General features: G+C 36.2%; 1 protein-coding gene across 3 annotated transcripts in view; it reads left to right on the top strand.

The window, feature by feature from the left end:
• Positions 1-27,689, top strand: part of PRSS12 (serine protease 12) — a 137,594-nt gene that overhangs the window by 97,703 nt on the left and 12,202 nt on the right. For 2 of the 3 annotated variants that reach the window (XM_041758662.1, XM_041758660.1), the window contains 7 exons: positions 4,974-5,152; positions 6,883-7,024; positions 9,901-10,097; positions 14,892-15,033; positions 19,365-19,570; positions 22,632-22,710; positions 23,400-23,522. In XM_041758662.1, coding sequence (XP_041614596.1) covers positions 4,974-5,152; positions 6,883-7,024; positions 9,901-10,097; positions 14,892-15,033; positions 19,365-19,570; positions 22,632-22,710; positions 23,400-23,522 — 1,068 coding nt within the window. Of the gene's footprint in view, positions 1-4,973; positions 5,153-6,882; positions 7,025-9,900; positions 10,098-14,891; positions 15,034-19,348; positions 19,571-22,631; positions 22,711-23,399; positions 23,523-27,689 lie in introns of all 3 variants that reach the window. The other variant, XM_041758661.1, reaches the window with a different exon arrangement.

The following is a 27,689-nucleotide window of genomic DNA, read 5'->3' as shown; positions in this document are numbered from 1 at the left end:
TGCAGGGAGCCCGATGTGGGACCCGATTCCGGAACCCGGGATCACACCCTGAGCCAAAGGCAGACGCTCAACCACTGAGCCACCCAGGTGTCCCAGCGTTTCTGTTCTTGTTGTTCTGATTTGTTCTGTTTTGTTTCTTTTTTTTCCGATGAGTTTATTTCAATAACACATTTTTGTGATCATTAAAATAATGTTTATAAACAATGGAAAATATGGAAACATCAGGAAGATCATAAAATGCCCAAGTTGTCTTTTAAGAGTGTATTTTAACATAGATGACTTTCCTTGGAGTCATGATTATGGGGCTATTACTTTCCCATCTTGTGTTCTCCCTTAAGGAAGGGACACAGTTCAGAGGCAATTAATCAGGCCTTTTGCTTTTTCCTTGGACCTCTATCAACATGATCTTTAACATATTTGGAATATATATTTCAGTTACTCTGCCTAGATAATCCTGAGTCACTCCCAGCTAATCATTATTTTAGGGTTTTTTGAGGGGGGGAACGGGGAGATGGTGGGTAATAAAAAGTCTAGTTTGTAACCTTTTAACCTAAATATTGTACCAAAAATGGTACTGATCTTTGGAATCTCTAAAAATATGTTAGCTAAGAATCCATTCTTAATTGTTTTAATTTGACCATTGTAACATTGAGCATCTTATCACATGTTCAGTGGTCATTGATATTTCTGTGAATAGCCTCATCTTCTCCATGCCCCTATTTTTAAAAAAATATTTGTTGTTTTGTCTTTCATTATAATGTTATTATTATTAATTTCTAGGAGTTTTTTTTTTCTTTGGTTACTATTACATATTACAAATATTTTTTCCTGCCTGTTGGTTTGTCTTTTGACTCTGATTATGATGTGTTTTGCTATATAGTAGTTTAAATTTATATGTGGTTAAATTAAACTTTTTTTAGTTTTTCTGACTTCTGGGTTTCTTCTCTTGCTCAGGAAATCTTCTTTGTTCCAAGATGATATTATTCTTATATTATGTTCTCTATTTTATTCCAGTAACTTCTTAGCATTCCCTTCTTCCCATTCTCACTCTCCCACCCTTCCTCCCTCCCCCCTTCCTTCCTGCTTTTTCTTTTCTTTTCTTTTTTCTTTCTTTTCTTTTCTTTCTTTTCTTTTCTCCTTCCTTCCTTCCTTCCTTCCTTCCTTCCTTCCTTCCTTCCTTCCTTTCAGTATTTAGGTTTTTAAACCAACTGGAATTTATTTTTTGTTTCTGTTACAAGTTTGGGATAAAATTTTATATTTTTCCATATTCCTTATACGACCTAACCCTGGCTCAGTGAATCGGTACCCACTGAAATTTTCTTCAGTAGATCTCTTTCTGTCCTGGCATTTATCCCAGGGCAAAGATCCAAGAAGGCTGTTAATCTGCCTTTCTCCAAAGCTTTCCTATCTGGCTTCCCCATGACCTGCATCAGTCATGTGTCTCCTCCTCCTCTGTTCTGCAACTTTCAGTGTTCTCTAAATCAGCTTCCATATTTGCTTTCATTAATCTCTTTCCTCTAGAGCAAGGGTCAACAAACTTTCTCTGTGAAGGGCTTGATAGAAAATACTTTAGATTTTGCAACTACTCAGCTGTGCTTTGTGGTGCAAGAGCTGCCACAGACAGTAAGTTGGGAATGAGTGGGTCTTTGTTCTGCTAGAACCGTATTTCTGGATGGCGAAATTTGAATTTCATATGATTTTCCCATGTCAGAAATTATATTCTTGATTTGATTTTTTCCCTGCCGTTTATAAAATGTAAAAGCCACTCTTTGCTCATGGGGCCATATAAAAACAGGTGGTATGCTGAATTTACCTCTTGGGTTGTAGTTTGCTGATCTGTGCCCAGGAGCCGCCAGCCAGGGCTTCTTTGCTCCCATCCTGGAGTGGCCCTTTTCACAAAGGTGCAACAGGTCTCAGGAACACAGCTCCAAACACTCCTCTGCTTCTTTGAACCAAACTTAGTAATACACAATACATTTCAGTTATTCAGACTTCCAAATTCTGGGACTAACTCACAATCAGTACATGACTTTAGAATTTTATTTTCAGTGGGTATTACACTGTTCCCTTGTTCAGTTTAGTCTGAATGTTGTATGAAAATATTATCTTTTGGCAGGAGATATTTATTTTACTAGGGCAACTTAAAACATTGTAATTTATTCACAGCCTTACAGACTACTATTTGGTATAGAAAATATTGTTCTGGGAGCATAAATGCTGTCTTTAGAAAAAAAATTTGTTTTGGCCACTACGGTTGTTTTGGTAAAATGCCAGTGTGCTCCAAAACTCTTGAAATTGTTAGCCTCTGATTATCTATGTCTCTGCCACAAGAATCTCAAGTTGTATGATGTAAGTCATAGCTTAATGATCTTTTGGGCCATCATCTAGTAATTCTTAATAAGAAGAGAACACAGATTTGTCCAGTGTCTATAGGCTACAAATTATTTCCATAAACATATTTTTTTAAAAACGATTTTAGAATAAATAAGTGAATAAAACATATTTACAACCTTAAAACCAGAAATTGTTGGGATTTCTTTTGATTTTCCTTTCCCACCATTCCCCTTTCCCACCATTCCCTTGACTCTACCTTTGGGTAACAGGGAGAACAAAAACTAGGATGTTTGTTTAAACTGAATACCAAATGGTTTTTAGATAAATTGCTTAGCAGTGAAAATATGTTATTCTTCAAATGCGAGATGGAAGCTCTTGATATTGGCAGGAGGGAAAGAGAACCAACATTTTTTGAGTTCTTACTTTGCATCAGTTTAATTCTTAAAACCCTGCAAGGGAGCAATATTTGTTCCTATGTTCAAAAGAAGCATTTTATGCCTGGAAGGGTTTTGTAACTTCCCTAGGGCAATTTAGCTGGTTAAAGGTAGAGCCTGGATTTGAGCCAGAGGGCCTGTTTCCACATCAGCTATTCTTCTCAAAGATTCTGTGTGGAAAGAATAAGTTTTTTGATGTGATTAGGAATATATGAACACTTATATATGTCCGTTACACTCTTCTGTGGGCACACAGATACACATTGAAACAACTGAGAACTTCATTAAAAAATCCTATTAATTGAGTATTTTTTCTTCTTTCTTCAAGAGTAGAAATGGCTTTTTGTTCTGTCATTTACTCACAATGACAAATTTACTCACAAAACAAATTTACTCACAAAATTATTTAATAATATCATTTGTGTTAGAATATATATTTTTTCTTTCACTTTTGTCTGACTAGCTCTAGATAGTAATCTTTAGTATATGTTGGGGCATACTTCTCAGAGTCCTCTGTATGACATATCTCAGATAGTGACTCAAGTGTTAGGATTCTAAATTAAAATATTTGTAACTCCAACAAAATATTCTGCATAAGCTACCCTATTTTTCCTTCCTTCCTGCTTCACACCTCCTCCTATAAACATTCCTTTATCTTTCCTCTTGCAAACTTTTTGAAAAATTTTTTTAAAGATTTTATTTATTCATGAGAGACACAGAGAAAGAGAGGCAGAGACATAGGCAGAGGGAGAAGAAGGTTCCATGCAGGAAGCCCGATGCGGGACTCGATCCTGGGACTCCGGGATCATGCGTTAAGCCAAAGGCAGATGCTCAACTGCTGAGCCACACAGACATCCCCAAACTTTTTGAATTTTAAACTGAAAGTAGGTCACGTGATAATGGAACAAGTGTTTGCTTTAATGGGTAAAGGATTTAACTTTCAAATGTGTTTGGGGTTTGTTTTAAACATGTGTTCTCTTAAAAGAAACTTACATTCTATCTAGTAAAATTAGTCAGACAAGGTGTTCTTTAACCATGAAGTTGAGTATCTAAGACTGCCATTGCTGGAGTATTATAGTCATTTAGCAAGCTTTTTTTTTCCCCTTTGATATATTTTGGTTGTAAATTCTCAAGGTAGTTATAATGTTATGAGAAAAGGGCAACTAAAATAATGGGGAATATTATTGAATATTGAATGAGGAGCATCATTGAAAAACAAACAAATATAAATGCTCCTCTCTAAAAATTAATAAGCTAAAAGGGGTCAAAATGGCAATTTCTGAAATTACTAATAATTTTGACAGTCAGTTGTGATCCTCTTCCTTGAAATCTGGGGTTCTAGCATGTGGGATCACTTTGAATTGTGGAAGAAGTAAATATAGTACAAATAAATTTGAGTGAAGAGATGTTTTAGTTAGAAATATGAGTGCTTTTGAGTGACAGAGAAATGAAAGTAACAGTGGCTTAAATAAGGTAAGAGTGTATTTCTCTCTCAAGAGACCAGAGGTAGCCAGCTCAAGGCTAGTATGGTTGCATAGTCATCCAGGCTGGGGCTTCTGATTGCTTATAGTTCTGTCATTCTTAGTATAGTACCACATAGGCCAATGTAGCTTCTCAAGCTCTGGCCATAGGAGAAAGTGGAGCAAGGATATTTCCTGGAAGCGATACATGACAGCACTTCTACCTGCATATCTTTGGTCAGAACTTAGTCATCTCAAATGGGTACAGAGTTTCAGTTTGGGATGACTAAAGAGTTCGGGAGATGAGTGGTGGTGATAGTTGCATGATAATGAGAATGTACTTAGTGCCACTGAACTGTACACTTAAAAATGGTTAAAATGCTAGATTTTATGTTACATATATCTTAAAGCAAACAAACTTAGTCATCTGGAAGGAGAAGAGCCTGGAAAATGTGGTCTTTACTCAGGATAGCCATTGCCCTCCCTAAAATCTGGAGCTCCATTACTAATGAAGAAAAGGAGATTGAGTATTGGGGGATAACTAGCACTCTAAAACATTTGTGATGGCCAAAACTATAAGCAGCAGCAAATGAAGAAGAAAGAAATACAGCAAGTCATGTATGACCTATGGAGTGAATTGGTCAAGGGAAGTATGAATTAATCATACTTATACCTTTAATGGGGCAGAAGAAATTATGTCAGACAAATTTTTGATGTCTAATCCAGAATTCTTATTTTTGTTCAGTGGCATTGCCAAAGCTTGGAATCAGGCGTATTTTGGGGAAGGCTCTGGTCCAGTAATGTTGGATGAGGTACGCTGCACTGGGAATGAGCTTTCTATTGAGCAATGTCCAAAGAGTGCCTGGGGAGAGCATAACTGTGACCATAAAGAAGACGCTGGGGTGTCCTGTACCCCTCTATCAGGTAAGAGTTTCACCCCATTAATCTCCCAACCCTTGTCCCCAGCACCATCTGGGCTTACCTTGTCTTTTCCTCAATCTACATAATATAACTAAATGAGCATGCAAATAAAACTAAAAACAAAGCAAAACAACCCACAAAACACAAAAACCAAACAACTGACACAATTGTGTATCAATGTGGTATGATCCTTGTTCATAAATATTTCTGAGTTTTTCACTTTTTTTATAGTTCTATAAAGATAGAAAATATAATTTTATTGCAATATATAATACCGAATAATCAAAACCAGTGCAATGACAAATTTCACATTATTAGGTATATATTTAGTCCATTTATCTATTGGCCTGTCTTGACTCTCAGAATGTGTTTCTAGCTGGTATTGCTGAGATTGTTGGTTAAAGCACCCTAGTAAAGGAAACAAGTTAACTCTGGCTATGCTCAGTTCTCTGACTATTCCAAATTGCAAGATACTTGTCAAGCTATGTCTCATGTGCTATAAGAAGGGAATGTCTTAGTATAAATGAGTCTATGGATGTACTTATACGTTTTGTGGGAAGAAGAGGGAAAAGGACAGATGAGAAGGTGGGTCATCATCACAAATTCATTGTTTCTATGGTAAAAAGAACTTGAAAAAAATTGGGAGTTTTAATTTTTTTTTAAAAAAAATAAAAATGTTGGAAGACCCATGAAATGCTGAAGTTATATCTTTTTATTTCCATAGTTTTACACATGATGATGTTTTTATTAGAAGAATAACATGTTTATATAAAATAGAAATATAAAATATATGTCAGATTTTTAAGCCAGAGCACATCATCTTCTTGGGTCTCCATTTCCTCCTCTTTCAAATGAGTATAGCCCTGTACTCTTACTGTGATGGTCAAATGAGGTAAAATGTGTAGCTGTGTTTTGCAGACTATAAAGTATTACATTAAGAAGTGATCGTGTTGCTAAGAGACCATTTACTTTAAAGATCCCAGAGATTCATGGAAAGCTTGACCTTTACCCGGATTATTTATGTTTCATTTGGCTATGTTTGGATTATTTTGCATGGAAATGGCTTTTAAATCTACTTGTTGGGGGATAAATTTATTGTATATCTGCCTAGAAGCTCTTAACAGGGTTCTCTGGGAATTAATTACTCATTGAATTCATAAGCTTCAAATTCAGATCTGTATTATCAATAAAAGAACGAAAGCGAGAAATATACTCTAGTTTTTATAATTTATGAATGCCTGAGGGATAATAAATGCATTGGTGTGATAGATCACACTTTAACTAGAATAGCTTTTTTTGTCTTCATATTTCAGTATTTTTTTAATTGCAGTTAAAATGTTGAACTATTTCCAAGTTATTGTTTTCTTATTTTTTATATGAAAATAACTAATATTTCTCATACTGAGATTGAAGCTGCAGGACATTTCCCAAGTATTAATTAATCTGGAGAAATCTAAATAACTACTTTGGAATTGTATCAGAATATATTTTTCTTCTCAGGAAATAAGAGTACAAATAAGAGGAAAAGAATATTTTGTTAGGACAGATATGGGTTATGTCATACTTCAGAAACAACCCTCTGACCTCAGATCATTGAGCCCAGTCCTAAAATAAGTTTAAGAAAGGCCTCAGGAGAGACCTGAATAGGTGATGATTCTAGTGAAATTAAAATCTTGTTCTGCCTTTTTTTGATAATTGATTTGCTGAGTCTCTGTGTCTCCTTCTTACCACAGATGGGGTCATCAGACTTCGAGGTGGTAAAGGCAACCATGAGGGTCGCCTGGAGGTGTATTACAGGGGGCTGTGGGGGACCGTCTGTGACGACGGCTGGACTGAGCTGAATACATATGTGGTTTGCCGAGAGCTGGGATTTAAGTAAGGCCCGTTGATACAAGGCAGCTAAATGCCAAATTAAAATTTTGAAATTCTCATTTTGTAATCCTTACTTTTAATTTCTGTCATACTAACAATACATGTTCTCTTTCACCTGACTACCTCTGTCTGTCTACCTGCCTTCCTATCTACCTACCAATTCACCTCTCTATATATAGAAAGACAAAAGACAAAACAAAACAAAACTACAACCCAGTTAAAAAACAATAACATTTTCTATGATGATGAATAACCATGTCTTGTTACTTATTTAATTACCTTTCCTATCACCATCCTTCTTCTTAAGTAATTAGTTAGAGCTGTGGATGATTTTTAGGTTACTTTGTGTCTATTCAAATAAGACTATGCTTTGAATGCTCAGTTTTCTTCTGACACATCACTGCTATTAGATGTTGTTAGTTCTGACATCATTGTGTCTAAAATTGCAGGGAAGTCCAACGTCAAATGCTTTGGTATTACATTATTCCCTTTCTCAAATGTGATGATAATTGTCACTTTTATTTGAGAAAAACAGCCTTCTTGTCATGAGATGACCTTTTGAACTCACCCTTGACCTGCCTCGTAAAAGCTAGTATCACACTTTGGGCAGTATATTTCATGTCACACAAGACTGCATTCCAGGGTAAAGACTTCAGTTGGTTGAAGTAACTGCAAATGATGCCTTTTAGCGATTTGAATGAAGCCCATGAATGCCCATTCTTTCTTGTTTTTCATATTTCTGGGTCATGCTTGAATTAATTGTCTCAAGCTTGAAAAATTGGCAAAATTATTTCATACTTGAGATAGAGCTAATTGCAAATATTCGTTAGATCTTAAAAATATACTTTCATCCAAGTTAGGTATGATCTTGTTTAAACATATTTTTAAATTTGTAAACGTAATATAAAATATTAGAGTTTGGGGAAAAATTAAAAATTACCCATAATTTTTCCATTCTTATATCATTATTATAATTTGTGGGTATAACTTTGTAACAGCTCTAATAGTAAATATGAACTTTTTCTATCTATGTTTCTTACTTTTATATTACTACAGTCATAATTTTTAATGACAACATGATGTCTATTGAATGTTCATACCATAATTTAGGCTAGTTTATTTTTTATTTAATTTATTATTATTATTTTAAAATAAATTTATTTTTTATTGGTGTTCAATTTGTCAACATACAGAATAACACCCAGTGCTCATCCCATCAAGTGCCCATCTAGTTTAGGCTAGTTTAAATTTTCCTGTTATAAACAATGATATCCTGAAGATATAAATACATGTTATTGCCCAATATTTTGAATTTTCATGGGCAGTACAGTTATAATTACTTGTCAAGGGGTATGACATACTAGTCAAATAAATACTAATGTTTAATAAGAATTATTCAATAAATGTCATTTCATTTTTAGGTGAATCTCTTAGGCCTGAGAATGGTATTCTGTTTTCACATATTTAGAAAGATTCATCAGTACTATTAGTTACTATATTCATATTTTTCCTTATTAATGAAAACAATGGAGTGACAGTTTTTCTCCATATTTTGTTAATTTTGTTTCACAAATATATTCAATTTTTCTTGTATATACAGAATATCAGGGCTTACTGGTTCTAAAAATATTCTCACTAATATTTGTTAAAAGTTCTAAATGATTGTGTTAGGAGGTAGAGTAGGCATGTGCCACATTTATTTTTTGGTTTACAGGGGAATTTCTAAAGCAGAGTACTATTTTGGAATGAGGAAGAGGTGAACTCTGGTTTCTTTGAACAAGAAACCAGAGTAAAATGACCTCTTGTCATCTGTTATACAGTTGATATGGACAGATAGTAATCAGATGGATGCATTTTGTGGAAAAATGGTATAAGTTCAAAGTAGCAATATGAGATTTAGGATATTTTTTTTCACTAAGATTTGATTAGTCAGCAAAGTAGAAATCTTAGAATAATTAAAAGTTGCACCGTTTTAATTTGTTAAAAAGTTCATCTTTTTAAATAAATGTAATAAATAAGTGCATAGGAAGTAATTGGGAAAATTCATGCAAGAAAGAAGGATTTCTTCATATTCTTTATACAGAAATAATAAAAACATTAAGTGAAGGAAGCGAGTGACATAAAATTTTATGAGTAAGAGTTTAATTACATAGACTCTTAGAACTGAAAGACACTTTAAATAGTTAATAGCCCAGTGATTTATTTGGCAGATCTTTCCTATTTCCACAATATATATATTATACATTTTGTAGAGCATTGTTACAAATATAGTCAATTGGAACACAAATATAGTTTATAAAAAATAATAAAAATCAGATTTATGTAACCTTATGAAAAGTGAAGAACATTGCCATTATTCTGATTTTGGTGGGCTGAAGTCCAAGTCACATCATGGATTGGATGTAGAGTTTGAGGAATCACTGAACTAATACATAGTTTTTATTTTGAAAGGGATGATACCCAAGAGGTCTAGAAAAGCTGATGAAATCAGATGAGCTCTGGTGGCTCTTGTAGATAAAAGACAATTGTTCTAATTTTATGTCTTGTGGTGTTATAAATCCATTGTCAGGAATTTGGGTCCATCTCTTGCTCTCATTCTCTCTGGTTGGTGAGTTATATTCTAGCTAGAACACAAGAATGAATGGGGGAAAAGGATTAGTTATCCATTAGGTACCTGTTCAGTCAATAAAAAATTGTTAAGATGATCAAAATATGTGGAGTGAACACTGCTCTTAGAACTGTGTCCTTCAGATAGGAGAAAGAACAAACGCTTAACCTCTGGAGTCATTATGCTTAATTAGGTTGTTTGTTTTATTTTTGTGGTTTCTTGAAATGAGAGACAGCAGTTCCTATGCACAATGTTTATTTTACTGCTACAGATATGGCAAACAAGCCTCTGCAAACCACTTTGAAGAAAGCACAGGGCCCATATGGTTGGATGACGTCAGCTGCACAGGAAAGGAATCCAGTTTGGTTCAGTGTTCCCGGAGACAGTGGGGAAGGCATGACTGCAGCCATCGGGAAGATGTTGGTATCACCTGCTACCCAAGTGGCAATGGACACAGACCATCTCTGGGTGAGGATTGGCCACAGCTTTGGAGTATCACTAATTCAATAGCCACTGCACCTCTGTCCATTGGTCCAGAATATGAAGCATAACCCATGTGTGTCTTTTACTGTCCCCCAATTCCAAATTTCGTTAGATCTGTAGTCAGAAAAAAGATAACTAGCTCATCTAACAGTCTGGAAATATTTGTGGATAAAGATCCCTTTGTGAGCAGAGGGCGACTACATGTCCTTGATAGACTTAGCATCTGACTGTTCTTAACATCTTAACATCTTGAGGATGGCAGATAAAATATGAATGAAAAATACAGAGGAAGATATTAAAAGCACTTGCCATGACACTACCACGGCTCTATTATATAGCTAAAATTATGTCTTTAGCATATTTTTTAGTGAATAGATGTTAAAATAATCACAACCATTCCTACTTTTCACCTCAGGGTTGTATCAACCCCTTTTGTATCCTCCTGTTTTGAGATGGCAAAGCTTTAATCTTCACATTATAAAACAACAAAATGTATTGAATCACAGTATTAACTGTATTTTATACTTAAGTTTATCAAAGTATGTAGTTTATTCCTCACTATACTCTATAAACTGTGAGATCATGGCGATGCACTGCACTAATCTAGCGTTATAACAAGTAGAAATACAACCTTTTACTCCATCCCCTACACTTCCAGATTTGCTTTTCATTTGTCCTCCTTTCTTGCTCCTTTGTTTTTTGGGGAGATTTCTGATCCTTCCAGGTTTATGTGATTAGTGATTGTATGTGGTTGGGGGAGATAGAACCTGTTTGCTAGAAATGGATACTCTGGCCCAAGATAGCAGGTATTTGGATCATGAAGTGATCTACTCAGGCACACTGTATCAGTACTCCAGGTGATGAAATACTCTAAATACTATACAAAATATTATCAGCAGAGTTCTCTGAAGGCCTCTATGGTTAACTATATGCATATGGTCAGGCAACTAATCTTTCCAGTCCCCCTTAAAAATCTTTAATTCTAGGATTCTAGATATATTTAAAAATTTAAAAAGCTGAGAATGATAATTATTAATAAAATATGTGATCATTATTATAAATGTCTTTGGTCCTAATTTCCGTAATATGTCTATTAACTATTCATTTGTCTGAAGAACATTATGTTGAGGCAGATATACTTTTGGAATAGAATCACATTACCACTTATTCATCCAAAAAAGATCATTATTTCTCTATTTATAGAAAAGGACTGCATATTTAAAACAGAAGCTTAGAGAACGAAATCATGGAATCATAATATAAAAAAATAGCATTTTAAAAACAATTGAGATTTTTTTTGCTTGTTTGGCACTGTAATAATGAGCTGTTGGATTATTACTGTTTTCAGGTATTTGAAGGGTAACTTGTGGACCTGAAATTACATGTGAATCAAAGTCCTCAAAATTAACAATTGTTCAATAGACACTTTTTATATTTGAGTGAGTGGGAGATGGAATGCTCAAAAGCAATATTCTCATTCAATAAGAGCAATTCTAGTAAGAATGCAGTTAACACCTATGTGAATTGGGGGATATTTATGGGATGGCAAGTATGTGGATTTCTCATTTTAATATTTCACCAATTATTTTTAAGTTTTACTTATTTAAGTGATCCCTACACCCAATGTGGAGCTCGGACTCACAACCCCGAGATCAAGAGTAGGATTCTCTTCCAAATGAGCCATCCAGGCGCCCCAGTATGGTACCAATTCTAAATTTCAGAGTATTAAATCCTAGAGATATTTTGTTCACAGTCAGATGGTCTCTTACCTAACTTCAAAGTATAAAATTTTGTTTTGTTTTGTTTTGTTTTTTTTCAAAGTATAAAATTTTGACTTTTAACTTAAGCTAAATTGTGTCTTCTAGTAAAAATATTATTTTCTAAAAATAATGTATTAAATCAATGTTACAAGAAAATTAAAATAAAACTCTACTGGAGGTCGAAGTTTGAGATATATAATTAAATTTTTAAAGATACTGTATACCCAATAGCACTATTTATTTTCCCAAGCATTTTATATTTAAGATTTGGGATATAAAACATGCATATTATTACTACTGTAACAAAAAGAACTTTTTTTTCTGTAACAAAAAGAACTTAAACAGTAAGGTGTTGTTGATAAAATGGCTTTTGTCATCCAGTTTTCCCTTCAAGCATTGAAAATTCAACGATTTTGTCAAATGAGGGGCTAAAATTAGGTTCAGAAATACTGCATGCATTATTTATGCAAAGCATGCAACTGAGACTTTGTTTTATTTTTAAAGATTTTATTTATTTATTCATGAGAGACAGAGAGAGAGAGAGAGAGAGAGAGAGAGAGAGGCAGAGACACAGGCAGAGGGAGAAGCAGGCTCCATGCTGGGAGCCCGATGTGGGACTCGATCCCTGGTTTCCAGGATCACACCCTGGGCTGAAGGCAGGCACTAAACCACTGAGCCACCCAGGAATCCCCTAAAAACACTTTATCATTTTTATTTTTATGGTATGAAAAACTGCCCATAAAATGCCCAGAATGGAAAGTGGAGCTCCAATTCCATGTGCACATGTTTTCTTAATTTTGGACCAAATATCCAAAAATGTAAAAATTGAGAACTTTAAGAATAGAATTTCACCTTTTTGGATTTATTTTTATTTGAGGATCACCTTTCTACCTTATTCGTTTTACACACACACACACACACACACACACACAAAACAAAACAAAACAAAACAAAACAAAACAAAACAAAAACAAAAACAAAAACCTCCAAACTTTCAGATACATTGATAAGAAATGTAAAGTTTCAAATATACTGTGTTTTGTGCCATGACTAAAACCCCGAATTCTTTTTAACTAATGTAAGCAGTGCATAAAGTAGGCACTCCATAAATATTTGTTGATTTTGAATTTGCTCTATAGATTTTACTATGATGCCTGTCCCACAAAGTGAGTATGACAGGGCCAAAAACTAAAGAGCCAACAAAGGGGTCGGGGGAACAAGGATGTAGAAGTAAAAATGAATCAGAAGATTCAAATAGGACATGCCCATCTTGCCAACAGTAAACAAATGCCAATCTAGTGATTTCATGTTAGTTTAAACAGAAATGCTACTTTATTCTTTAGCTGCTTACTTCACTTCCTGAGTTCACCTCTTAGGGGTCCTGAAGCTAGAGACCCTTCTAGTAACTAGATAATCTAAAGTGTAGTAGTTTGCTTGGGCTGCTGTAACAAAGTACCATAGAGTGGATGGCTTAAACAATACATATATGTTGTCACACATTTCTGGAGTCTAAAATCAAGGAGCCATCAGGATTGGTTCCTTCACAGGGCTAAGAGGGAAGGCTCTGTTCCAGACCTCTCTCCTTGTCTTATAGATGACCTGTGTCTTTTCCCTCTGGGTATCTTGGTGCCCAAATCTTCCCTTTGTATATGGACATCAGTCATAGTGGACTAGAGTCCACACTATGACCTCACAATTCAACCCATGGCAGTATGCAGGGCGCAGTGAGGGCTTTCAGTTAAATAGCCCTGTATTTATTGGTGTCCATAGAGATATGTGAAATTCTACAAATGACTTCAGTTACATAACTGAGATAAACCTCAGTTTGCTAGAGATCAGTTTCTCAACTTTTAAAAAAAAATAGAATGACTTTTTAAAATTTTAATTTGTACTCCTTTTTAGCTTCAGCATTAAAAAAAAGAAATTGAGGTAGGGGCATCTGGGTGGCTGAGTGATTGAGCATCTACCTTTGGTTCAGGACTTGATCCCGGGGTCCTGGGATCGAGTCCTGCGTCGGGCTCCTCACAGGGAGCCTGCTTCTCCCTCTGCGTTTGTCTCCGCTTCTCTCTCTGTGTCTCTCATATATAAATAAAAATCTTTAAAAAAAAACTAAAAACTAAGGTAAATTGAGGTATAATGGACATATAACATTATATCAGTTTCAAGTGTACAACATGATTCAATATTTGTATACACTGTGAAATGATCACCACAATAAATCTAATTAACATCCATCACCTTACATAGTTACAAGAAACTTTTTTTCATGTGTTGAGAACTTTCAAGATCTACTCTCAGCAACTTTCAATTATGAAGTATAGTATTATTAACTATACTCACCGTACTGTACATAACATCTCCATTCAACTTTGAAATCTTAGTAATTTTTATGCCTTAAGCCCTTCTTTTGGAAACATTAGTAAATAGGAAGGCTGAAATGGAAATTGTCATTGTTAACTGCCTTCCTTTTTTTTCCCCCTCTACACATTCAAGATAGCCATGCATGCCAAGGATGTGTATATTTATGCTTTCCTAAAAGATCTCAGCTTTAGAGTATAAATTTCTAGCTATGTTCAAGAATAAATGAATAGACATGAAACAAAAACAACTCTAAGGAAATCTCTTAATTTTTAGAAGTTAGTGGTCAGAATATAAGACTGTTCATAATTTTGCCAAGCTAATCATTCATTCATTCATTCAGCAAACAGCTACTGCATGTCCTTTGTATGTGAGGCACTATTCCACGTGCTGGGAATTTATAGTTGAGCAAGTTGAGTACTCTGACCCCAAGGCTTCAAAACATATTGCAAAAGTGGATACGGTTTTTTATTAATACCTCTTCTCTCCCACTCACTGTCTCGTATTACCCAGCTGATTTTATAGTTGATGTGAAAAATGAACTGTATTTTATAAAGTCTCTCATACTTTATTTTTTTTTATTTTTTATTTTTTAAGTCTCTCATACTTTAACATCAGTTTGCTGTTTTGTCTTTTCTAATACTTTCAAATTATGATTTAGGTTTTCCTATCAGACTGGTGGATGGAGAAAATAAGAAAGAAGGACGAGTGGAGGTTTTCATCAATGGCCAGTGGGGAACAATTTGTGATGATGGGTGGACTGATAAGGATGCAGCTGTGGTCTGTCGCCAGCTTGGGTACAAGTAAGAAAAACCTAAGTATTTGAAATGATTACTTGATGAACATTTCTGACTTTTTAGGTTTGTTCTAATGAGTTATTTCTTACCTAAATTTATTTCTATCTATCAGTTGGAAATACTGGCAGCATACTGACTTGATTCCGAATTTTTAAGAAACACTAAGGAGAGTATACTTAAATTTTTGTTTTCCCAGAAGCGATATACTTTGTTACATAAGAAATACAGCTTTGGGGACATGTGGCTGGCTCAGTTGGTAGAACAAGCATGCAATTCCTGATCTCAGGGTCCCCAGTTTAAGCTCCCATGTTGGGCCTACAGCTTACTCAAAAAAAAAAAAAAAGGAGATTTTTATCTAAAACAAATCATCTAATAATTTTTTAAAGATTTTATTTATTAGAGAGAGAGAGAGAGAGTATGAGTAAGGGGAGGAGAAAGAGAAAAGGGGCAAACAGGTTCTGCGCTGAGTGTGGAGACAGATGGTGGGCCTGGATCCTAGGACCCTGACATTGTAACCTGAGCTAAAGTCAGATGCTTAACCAGCTGAGCCAGTATTCTTGACTAGTGCCCCTAGTCTAATAATTCTTGACTATTCATAATACTGCTTATGTCAGGCAAAGTTCGTAACCTTTTCTCTATGATTTAGGGGTTTCAACCCTGTAGCCTTTTTTAAAAAAAGATTTTATTTATTTATTCATGGGAGACACAAAGAGAGAGGCAGAGACATAGGCAGAGGGAGAAGGAGGCTCCATGCAGGGAGCCTAATGTGGGACTCGATCCTGGGACTCCAGGATCATGCCCCGAACCAAGGGCAGATGCTTAACCACTGAGCCACCCAGGGGTCCCTCAACCCTGTAGCCTCTTAAGAGATTCTGGACTTAATTGAAATTGTGATTGGTTCTCCTTATTCATAGTAGTTACACGCTCTAAAGTCATAATGAACACTGTATTAGCAAATATTGGAGCCATTGCTTTGAAAGTTAAGGTTGAATAAGGAGATGCTCTGCCTTCTTGTTTTACCTCTCAAACATGCAAGCAGTTGAACATTTTGTGGTCTGTTAGTACCTTTTTTCCGCTGCTTTTTTGTTCTTGACTTCACTGTTTGAAATGCCACCTACGCACAGTGCTGAAGTGCTGTTCAGCATTCCCGAGTGCAAGAAGGTTGTGATGCGCCTTCTGGAGAACATACAGGTGTTAGATAGTCTCCACTGACGCATGAGTTACAGTGTGCAAAACATGGCACCGAATAGACTGGGAAAAGAACACTTGTTTCAGTTGAGAGCTGAAATAAATAAGCAGATTATCTTCTTGTGAGATCTGAACTGGGCATTACACATTTTTTGAGGCTTTGAGCATGTCTGTAAATGACTATGAAATCACTGTGGTAATTGATTTGGCAGCTGCAAATATATGGAACGTGTTACAGTTCAGAGGTTGTGAAATTTAAACAAATATGCATAAATTGATGAGCCGATAGATTACTAATACTGGTTTGGATTTTTTTTTAAAGATTTTATTTATTTATTCAGGAGAGACAAGATAGAGAGGCAGAGACACAGGCAGAGGGAGAAGCAGACCCCATGTAGGGAGCCCGATGTGGAACTCGATCCTGGGACTCCAGGATCATGCCCTGAGCCGAAGGCAGGTGCCAAACCTCTAAGCCACCCAGGGATCCCCTGGTTTGGATTTTAAAATACATTTTTATTTCTACATCTATGTGTATCTTAAATATTGATAAATTTAACTGGTTATTCCTATGCAGAATACATTTTTATTTTAAAAAGTAACCTAGCTTGGCTGGCTCAGCTGTAGAGCATGTGACTCTTGATCTTGGGGTCATGAATTCAAGCCTCACATTGGGTGTAGAGATAACTTAAGAATAAAATATTAAAAAAAAAAATATATATATATATGTATATATATTTCTGGGCAGCCCGGGTGGCTCAGTGGTTTGGTGCTACCTTCAGCCCAGGGCGTGACCCTGGAGACCCGGATCGAGTCCCACATCAGGCCCCCTGCATGGAGCCTGCTTCTCCCTCTGCCTGTGTCTCTGCCTCTCTCTCTGTCTCTGTGTATCTCATGAATAAATAAAATATTTAAAAAGAAATTTTAAAAAAAGAAATAAAAATAAAAATAAAAGTATTTCTAATTTGGGGCAGCCCCCGTGGTGCAGTGGTTTAGTGCCGCCTTCAGCCCAGGGCCTGATCCTGGAGGCCCCGGGATCGAGTCCCACGTTGGGCTCCCTGCATGGAGCCTGCTTCTCCCTCTGCCTGTGTCTCTGCCTCGCTTTTTCTCTCCTCTGTGTCTGTCATGAATAAATAAATAAAATCTTTAAAAAAAATTCTACTTCTGGGAAGAAATCTAAGCTGTCCACAAAGACTTGTATTTGGACTCGGAGATCATGACCTGAGCCGAAATCAAGAGTCAGCTGCCCCATGTTAAAGTTTGATGCAGAACTTCTTGAACAGGAATCATGTAGGGCTTATGGAAAATAAAGATTGCTAAGTCCCGCTAGTAGTACACTCAGAATCAACCCAAGTGGCCTTTTAAGTACTCTGAAGTTTGAGATCTTCTAATGCCTACAATGAATTTTTATAACCAGTAAAAATTATAGTTAGTACTTCCCCCATAAAGATATACAAGAAGGGAAGATGCCCAAATGCTAGCAGTGTTTTGTTAGGATTTTTAAAATACTTTTATTTTGTAAACTTGATACGGTGAGCATTTATTACTTCTATAATTAACAAATAATTTTTATATTAAAAAGATTTTACTTTAAGAGTACCATTAGAGTCATCTGTTCGGGTACAGGGGTCTTTCATGACTGTAAAAATTTATCATGGGTTAAATCTTATTTTTATTTGCACTCTATGTCAGAGTAGCAGTTACTAGTTAAGCCGTACCAGTTTTGAGGTAAATGTGCTGCCAACCACAAGCATGTGAGGCTGGGTCTCATCACTGAAGGGAGCCATTCAAGTGAATTTCTCAGAGAATCCATATCAAAATGGCTTTGCTAGAGTTCCCGCATAACTATACGGAAAGTATAATAACTTTGTCTTAGTTAAGTAGAATATATTTTGATGTGAGAAATCTGGTCCAAATTGTCATTTTTAATGAGTCAGTTTCTTCTGATTTTTTTTTTTTGTAAAGATTTTATTTATTTATTCATGGAGACACAGATAGAGGCAGAGACACAGGCAGAGGGAGAAGCAGACTCCCTGCAAGGAGCCTGATGGGGAAATCAATCCTAGACCTTGGGATCACCCCCTGAGCCAAAGGCTGGTTCAGCTCAACCGCTGAACCAGCCAGGCGTCCCAGTTTCTTTTGATTTAAAACTTGTCTTCTACCTGTTTTTCTCTTGGGCTGTTAGGATTTTTCTTTTAATTAATAAATTTTGAGAATTCTTTCTATTTTGTATGATAGTTGCCTCTACTGGATGTATTCACCAACAAATATGTATATAAGTATGTATTACAAATATATGCATCAACCTTTTAATTTATCTTTTACCTTTTTCTGGGTGATTTTTAGTAATGTAGCATTCTTAATTTTTATTGAATTGATTAGTCCTTTAATTTAAAGTATACCATCTATGTCTTGTTTAATAATTCTTTCCCTAACTTGAAGTTGTAAGGATAATTTCCCTATGATTCAGAATTTAAAACTTCACCTTTCATAATTTTGCCATTAAGTTATCAGGAATTGAATTTTGAATATGGCATTAGTTTGAAATATTTCATTAAAAAAGCTCTTATTTGGATATTTAAAAAGAAATACTGTGTGATTAAAAACAAACAACAACAACAAAATAACATACCAAAATAAGTCTTCCTTCTATTTGTGATTCCCAGTTTTGTCCTTCTCTCTTAAAAATTAGACTTTTTGATTTCCTTTTTTTAGACTTTTCAATTTCTAAAGTAGGCTTTAAAATGTTTAGCTCCATAGGTTATTATTGAACCTCATAATCTTCTTGGCAGTCTTAACCAACTTTAAAAGAATGTTATGCTCTTTAAGAAAATTTTGAGATTATTTTTTTTGTGCTGCATGAACTAGAATTTAAGACTATCATGAATTTCTCACGTGCCATTAAATGTGACTTTCTTAGCAAAAGCTAAATAGGAAGCAACTGATGCAATAAGTAAGCTCTAGGGTAGGAAAATAGAGAAGGTATAATTTTTAAGCTTTTTTTTTGACAGAGTCATGAAATAAGTATTTTTTAGCACACATAGATGCTAATTTTAATATTTAAGAGTTAAGTGAATGAGACTCTATCTTGTGATGTATTCAAATGTATGATTGTCTGGTTCTCCATATCCTCAAGAATGCTGTGTTCCCAGGGGCCCTGCCAGAGCAAGAACCATGGCTTATTTTGGGGAAGGAAAAGGACCCATCCATGTGGATAATGTGAAGTGCACAGGAAATGAGAGGTCCCTGGATGACTGTATTAAACAAGATATTGGAAGACATAACTGCCACCACAGCGAAGATGCAGGAGTCATTTGTGATTATTTTAGCAAGAAGGCAACAGGCAACAGTAATAAAGGTAAGTCATTTTTGGGGGGCCTATACTAGTCAGAGTATTTTTCACATCATTAATATAAGCAGTACTTTGATAACAAAAATCTCCCTCTCTATGACTGTATGTAATCTGAGTTTGTATTTAGAGGCAGTGGTTTTTGACAAACTTGACTGGATGAAGTTTACATGGGGAGCAGAATTCAGGGGCAGGAGTGGATTTACAGGATTTGGCATTACGCCCTTTTGACATTCTCAGCAGTTTCTGTACCATTCTTTCTCTGGATGTAATAAACCTGTCAAACTTATTGGTATCCTTGAAGATTTAGAATTGATATTTACTTCAGAATAAGAAGGAAAGAATTTTTCTTTCTTTTTTTTTTTTTTTAGAGAGGGAGAGCAGGAGGAGGGTCGGGAGAGGCAGAGGTAGAGAGAGAGAGAGAATCTCAAGGAGGCTACATGCTCAGTGTGGAGCCCAATGTGAGGCTTGATCCAACATCCTGAGATTATGACCTGAACAGAAATCAAGAGTAGGACGCTTATCTGAAGGGCCACCCAAACACATCCCCCAAGAAATGAAAATTTAAAGATGAATCATAGAAAGGAACTTCTTCCACTCTTACTAATATTTTATTTTATTTTTTATTTTTTTTTAATTTTTATTTATTTATGATAGTCACAGAGAGAGAGAGAGAGAGAGGCAGAGACACAGGCAGAGGGAGAAGCAGGCTCAATGCACCGGCAGCCCGATGTGGGATTCGATCCCGGGTCTCCTGGGCCAAAGGCAGGCGCCAAACCGCTGCGCCACCCAGGGATCCCATCTTACTAATATTTTAAACAACCAGAATGATTTTAAAAGTAATTGCAGGGATTCCTGGGTGGCGCAGCGGTTTGGCGCCTGCCTTCGGCCCAGGGCGCGATCCTGGAGACCCGGGATCGAATCCCACATCGGGCTCCCGGTGCATGGAGCCTGCTTCTCCCTCTGCCTGTGTCTCTGCCTCTCTCTCTCTCTCTGTGACTATCATGGGTAAATAAAAAAAAAAATTTTAAAAAAAATAAATAAATAAAAGTAATTGCAAAAAGAAAATTATCTTGGGATGCCTGGGTGGCTCAGGAGTTGAGCATCTGTCTTTGGCTCAGGGTGTGATCCCGGAGTCCCTGGATCGAGTCCTGCATCGGGCTCTTTGCATGGAGCCTGCTTCTCTTCCTTCTTCCTATATCTCTGCCTCTCTTTCTATGTCTCTCATGAATAAATAAATAAAATCTTAAAAAAAAAAGAAAATTATCTTCTGTAGATTTTATTCTCTGAAATTTAAAGACATTAAGGAAAATGAGAAATAATCTTTCAGGGCAGCCCAGGTGGCTCAGCGGTTTAGTGCCACCTTCAGCCCAGGGCCTGATCCTGGAGACCTGAGCCACCCAGGCATCTTCCTAGTGATTCCTCTAAGGGGACTCAAACTCAAGCCATTGGTTATTGGTCACCTGATGGGATCCTTTAGTAAATGAACTTCATTTCACTTTTTTTTTTTTTTTTTTTAGGTAACAGTAAAAATTTGTTTACAGCTTTAAATAGATTTTACATTTTTGCAATCTTCTGCTTTGCCCCAGAATGATGTAAACTTTCAGTTTTGCTTGCTTAGTATTAGTTACATCATTCTTTATTTTGGTATTATATACATTGACCTGACTTGGAGCATAATTTGAAACTGATGTTTTTCTAATATCTTATAATTTGCTCTGTCATCTAGAGGACTCATACCTTAAGAGATGAGAATTAAAGTTTGACAGCTTGCCTCTGAAATCATTTGGCAGATTAATGATCTTGGTACACATTGCTGAACTTTTTTTTCTCTGAAGAAATAGCTAGTGCTGATTCCCTATTGAGTTCCATTTTACCTGATTACTATGGGAGAATATTAGTGCTGACTAGATTTTCATGGTCTTGGCACAATTCCTAGCCTTTTCTTCTTACACACTTAGAAAAACAGTATCTAGGGACTCCTGGGTGGTTCAGTGGTTGAGCATCTGCCTTTGGCTCAGGGCATGATCCCGGAGTCCTGGCATCGAGTCCCACATCAGACTTCCTGCATGGAGCCTGCTTCTCCCTCTGCCTATGTCTCTCTCTCTCTCTCTGTGTCTCTCATGAATAAATAAATAAAATCTTAAAAAAAGAAAAAGAAAAATAATAAGGTAGCCTGGGTGGCTCAACGGTTTAGCACTGCCTTTGGCCCAGGGCGTGATCCTGGAGATCCAGGATCGAGTCCCTCATCAAGCTCCCTGCATGGAGCCTGCTTCTCCCTCTGCCTGTGTCTCTGCCTCTCTCTCTCTCAGGAATAAATAAAAATCTTAAAAAAAGAAAAAAAAAGAAAAAAAACACATCTACTTATACTTTATACATATGTACCTGACCAAAAATCCAAAATACCCCTATAGAAACTCTCATCTTTTCTAAAATTATTTTTTAAATAGCCATACTTTATTTACTTTCTTTTGTAACCATCTTTTCATATATTTTGATTCTTAATTATTCTTCTTTTTATGCTCTTGATAGAGTCTGTCATCTTGGGAAGTTTGAATGTATTCCCTTAAATGCTGCTTAGATTGCTTCGTAAACCTTTTCCATATATTAATATGCTATATGATTAAATGTAGATGTGAATTTAGATCAGAATCCCATTCTGGGAATGTGCTTTGCTCCTTTAAGGTACATTTTGTATACATGGCTTGGAAGTGTTATATATGTAAAGCAAGTAATTTAGACAAGTATCACTTTTACAGTTCTCTTTAGTGTTCCTGCACTCCAATACATCTCTGAAATCAGCGGAGGAGGAGATGTGGCACCGATAGGTTGATGTACTGGGCAGGGTCACAGCTGAATATGGAAATCTTCATCAAGTTCCTGGTCTACTTGTGAATTCTTGGTTAAATGAAAAGGCTTTTACTTTTTATTATAAGAAAAAGTATCCTATAATTTGAGAAGAAAAGACATTTTAAAATGGAGAAGGAAGCAGCAGGAGAATGTGTCCCTGGTGTCTTTACCCCAGTATCAGCAATATGATAGCCTGATTACTAACCTCTGTCTGTTTCAGAATCCCTCTCATCTGTTTGTGGCTTGAGATTACTGCACCGTCGGCAGAAGCGGATCATTGGTGGGAAAAATTCTTTAAGGTAAAAGGTTCTCCAGAGGAGATTTTCCATATTCTAGAATTATTTATATACACAGAATTACAAATTCGGGTTTTTCTACTATTAGGTAAGGGATTTATTTTACTTATTTAATTTTCTAAATTAAATACAGATTACACTGATAATTTCACATTTTTTGGACCTACATTTACTTTATATAGAGCATGTTCTTAGGTAGCTACCCTCTGATTTATAAAATAGATATTTTGCTGAAAAGTTGTGTGGCAGAAACTAATTTGACAGGAAGTCTGTCAAAAATACATATAACAACGAAATTCATTTAATTTAGAATATATTTGTTTTGGACTTGACTCTTTTTGATATAGTTTTTAAAAATTTTGTTGTATTTACTAACAGAAAACCAGTACTTTACTTATTAAATACTTCTTTAGGCTGTCTAGGTAAGGTAGTGGGGGAAGTATGCTTCAAAGAAAGAAGTGTGAAGAAGATTCAACTCGATTCCATGAATGTCAGAGATAGGTGGGATGCATACAGATACCTGTATGCAAATCTTCAGCTTGGCCTGCTCAGAGTTGTAAGGGCACCATTTTCAATGTAGGAAGGGATTTGATATCCTAGGTTCCCTTTTATACGCCTCCGGAGTCATTGTTTTAATGGGTACTTTGCATTTTCTATCTTATATGGACTTAAGTGGCTTACTTTCTTCTTAGGGGTGGTTGGCCTTGGCAAGTGTCCCTCCGGCTTAAGTCCTCCTATGGAGATGGGAGGCTCCTTTGTGGGGCCACGCTCCTGAGTAGCTGCTGGGTCCTTACAGCGGCACACTGCTTCAAGAGGTATGTCCTTTCCAGACAACTCAGCTGTGCTCTTATCGCCAGTTCTTCCAATCCAATTCCTACTCTGTAGCATACTAGAAACTTGAGATGACAGAGCCAGGCTACCAGTCTTCCTAACTGATGCCTACAGCACTGTGGAACTGGGGGCGGTAACAGAAGGAGTGAGGAGAACCCTCAGGAAGCTACTTGCTACTGCAGTGTTAAAGCAAACCCTCTATTTCGGGAGCAGAGACCATAGGTTTTGGGAGGAGAGACAGGTATGTTAGTGCTTCCTTCAAGAACAAATGTGAAGGTGAAATCATAGCCCAGTAGAGCTAGAAGAGACCTCAGATTATCTAGTTATAAATGCCAAGAATGGAGAGTGCAGTTTTTATTGTTCTTGATCCTTTGGGTCTTCATGGTATTATGTGTCTTTGAGATTTCTCTATTTGTACCATCTAGAAACTCAGGTTGCATCCTGGCTATTTCCTCATGTCCCCAACATTTTATCAATCCAGTCTAAAATCTTTCCAGTTCAGAGGGGAGCCCATGCAGGGAAAATCAGCATGTGGGAGTCACACTGCTCATGGTAGCAGTTCCTGCAGTAGAATCTGACTCTCCTTTTTTGTCCTGTGCTCTTTTGTGGGCCTGGCTCATTGCCATTTCCTCAGCATGAATTTTGGTATTTTAAAATGTATACCAATCCTCAGCAAAATATTGATAATTAGTGAAGCAAGGTGATAAGTACAGAAGTCTCACTGTTCTAATTTTATGTATTTGAAAATGGTCATAATTAAAAGTCTCATATAAAATGTGTAACATGTCATTGAAAAAGTTGTTTTATATTTTCCCATATGTGATATCATAAGGCTTCATTGTATATTTATAATTTATCCATATAGATTTTGTTCACATTAACCGCCTGTGAATTGTAACTCCTATTAGAAGACCACATCACGGTTTATTTATTCTCCTACTAATGGTTAGGTAGTTTCCATTCTTTCACTATGAGAAAACAGGGCTGAAGTAGATATCCATTCTCTGTCTCATTGGGTAGATATATGTGGGAGCATTTTGCTAGAATATGGGTGTAATTCAATTTTGCTTAGCACTATTAATTTACTTTCTAAAGTAATTGTATCTGTATATCTCATGGCAATGTGTAAGCTCCACCTCAACTTGGTATTAACACTTTAAATTTTTGCCAGTCTTAGACTTTTTGGATTTCTTTTTAATTCCATTTCCCTGGTTGGTGTCTATCTCTTTCATGAATTCTTTGTTTATATCCTTTTTTTTAAAAGATTTTATTTATTTATGCATGAGAGACATAAAGAGAGAGAGAGAGAGGCAGAGACACAGGCAATGGGAGAAGCAGGCTCCATGCAGGGAGCCTGATGTGGGCTCGATCCGGGGTCTCCAGGATCATGCCCTGGGCTGAAGGTGGTGCTAAACCGCTGAGCCACCTGGGCTGTCCTGTTTATATCCTTTGATTATTTTTCTGTTGGACTGTCATTTGTAATTTATTTAAAAAATTTGTTCTGTGTACATAGTCTTTGTTGTTGTGTGTTACGAATACCTTTTCTCAATCTGGGGCATATCCCGTCACTTAAGATCTTTTTCTAACAAAGATATTTTAATTTTAATATAAACACTTAAACAGTGTGTTGATTTTTTAAGTTTGATAAAAGTTTTTATATTTTATTTAAAAGAATCCTTTCCTAGCTCCACATGATTAAGATACTAGTTTTTCACTAAGAAAATTTACAATTTTGCTTTTCATGTGTAGGTTTTTTTTTCTTTTTTAAGATTTTATTTATTTATTCATGAGAGATGCAGAGAGAGAGACAGAGACATAGGCAGAAGGAGAGCAGGCTCCTCTCAGGGAGCCTGATGTGGGACTCGATCCCAGGACCCCAAGATCATGACCTGAGCCAAAGGCTGACACGCTCAACCAGTGAGCCACCCAGGTGCCCCTCATGTGTAGGTTTTTAATTTGTTTACAGTTTATTGTATATATGGTATGAGAAAGGAGTCTAACTTAATACTTTCATAGATAGTTTACCAGCACTTTTTATTGAACATTATATTCTTTACCCAGTGATTTATCTTAACTACGTTGTATGCCAACAACTTCTCATATTTTTTTTTCTAGGATCTTCATTCAGTTCTTCTTATCTATTTTGATAAATATTTATGACATAATTTTCCATTTGTAAAATGTGCAGGGGACACAGATCTATATTTTGCATAGCCTTGGTCATTTCTGGGATAATAATTGAGTGTGAGTGTTCACCTGTATCCGTGGATTTAATACATTCATGTGTTATGTGAACAGCACAGACAATAAAGATCATATTCATTCATTCATTAACTTAACAAAAAATTAATATTCCCAGGAATATGCTATGTACTAGAGATATAGTGGAGAGTAAGATAGATAAGGATAGTTGCTGTAAGAGTTTTGTTTTTTTTTTAAGATTTTATTTGTTTATTCATGACAGACGGAGAGAGAGAGGCAGAGACAAAGGCAGAGGGAGAAGCAGGCTCCCTGTGGTGAGCTGATATGGGACTCAATCCCAGGACCCTGGGGGATCACACCCTGAGCCAAAGGCAGATGCTCAACCACTGAGCCACCCAGTTGTCTCTGTGAGTTTTTAAAGTAGCTGTAGGAACCCAGAGGAGGGAGACATTGATATTGCTGATATGTAAGTATCAAAAAAAAGTTTAGGGCACCATTTTTTTAAAAGATTTTATTTATTTATTTATTGATTGATTGATTGATTGATTGATTTTATTTTTTGAGTGAGAACTTAAATTGACACATCTAAACATATTAAAATTAAAATATCTTTATGAGAAAAAGATCTTAAACAAGTGAAAGATTTTATTTATTTATTTAAGTGCATGAGAGGGCTGGGAGGGGGAAAAGGAAGAAAGGGGGACAAGAAGACTCTAAACTGAGTGCAAAGTCTGAGGTGGGGCTTGATCCCATGACACTGAGATCATAACCTGAGCCAAAATCGAGTCAGACGCTTAACCACTTAACTTACTGAGCCACCCAGGCGCCCTAGGGCATCATTTCTTAAGTGTGGTCTTTCTACCACAATATTAGATACATTCAGCTTGTTAAAAATCCAGATTCCTGGGCCTCTACTCCAGATCTACTGAATCTTTGGAGCCGAGCCTCAGGAGTTGGTATTCTTATCAGGCACCTCTGATGATTCTTATGAACCCTAATGGTTAAGACCCACTTGCCTAGTGACTGAAATAGAATATGATCTGGGGATGTTTGAAGAATGATGATGAGGAAGACTATATTGGAGTTGACTGGATACTTATCCATATCCTATTCAATCTATTAATCACTAAACTGAAAAAAGACACTGATGGTAAATTAATTCTATTTTGGGGTGCCAGAAGATTGAGAGGGACACATGTTAGAAGATAGGATCCATGATGGCAAAAAATCTTGATAGACTGATTCTAAGAAGCAATGTGGAATAAGGAGGAAGTAAAATGCTGACTTTAGTTCCAGACTTGGCTTAAGTGTAGCACAGGTGAAAAAGACCTCATGAGTTTTAGAGTCCTGCAGTCTTCATACCAGTCAGTGATGTAATGCAGTTGTCCAAAAGGCCATGAGTCGTGGGCAGCAAGACAGCCGTGATAAGCCTTGCTGTTCTTACTGTCCTCCGAGACAAAGCATTGTTACCATCAGGCAGAGAGAACTGTGCTCAGTTCTGAGTGCTACATCATGAAAAAGTGACATGGGACACCAGGGAAGGCAAACAGACAGAAGAGGTTGTGTAGAATTGGATTAGATTTGTTACCTGTGGCTTCAGACACCATGGATGTTGTTAATGGGAGGAGAGATCATTTTTATTTGAACATAACAAGTTGTTTATTTTTTATTTCTTTAAAACTAGGACAAATAAGAGATGGAATGGGCTATATGTGGGAGGAAAAGTAAGTTCTGTTACAAAGTGTGTTCAAGCACAGAGGTTGGACTCATGTATTGGTAGAGGCTGAAGGTGGATAATGTCTATTGTTGAAAGCATCATGTGCAAACACAGGAGATGTATTTGAATGGTGGCAGTTACTAGTTAAGATAGTGATTTGGAGTTTTGGTAGTGGACTTTCAGTAGAGAATCTGGAAAGGCTTGGAATGTCAGGGTAGTGAATTTCTGTTTT

This window comes from Vulpes lagopus, chromosome 6 (genome assembly GCF_018345385.1).
Source record: "Vulpes lagopus strain Blue_001 chromosome 6, ASM1834538v1, whole genome shotgun sequence".
NCBI classification, from domain to species: Eukaryota; Metazoa; Chordata; class Mammalia; order Carnivora; family Canidae; genus Vulpes; species Vulpes lagopus.
This window is presented reverse-complemented; position numbering and strand designations above follow the sequence as displayed.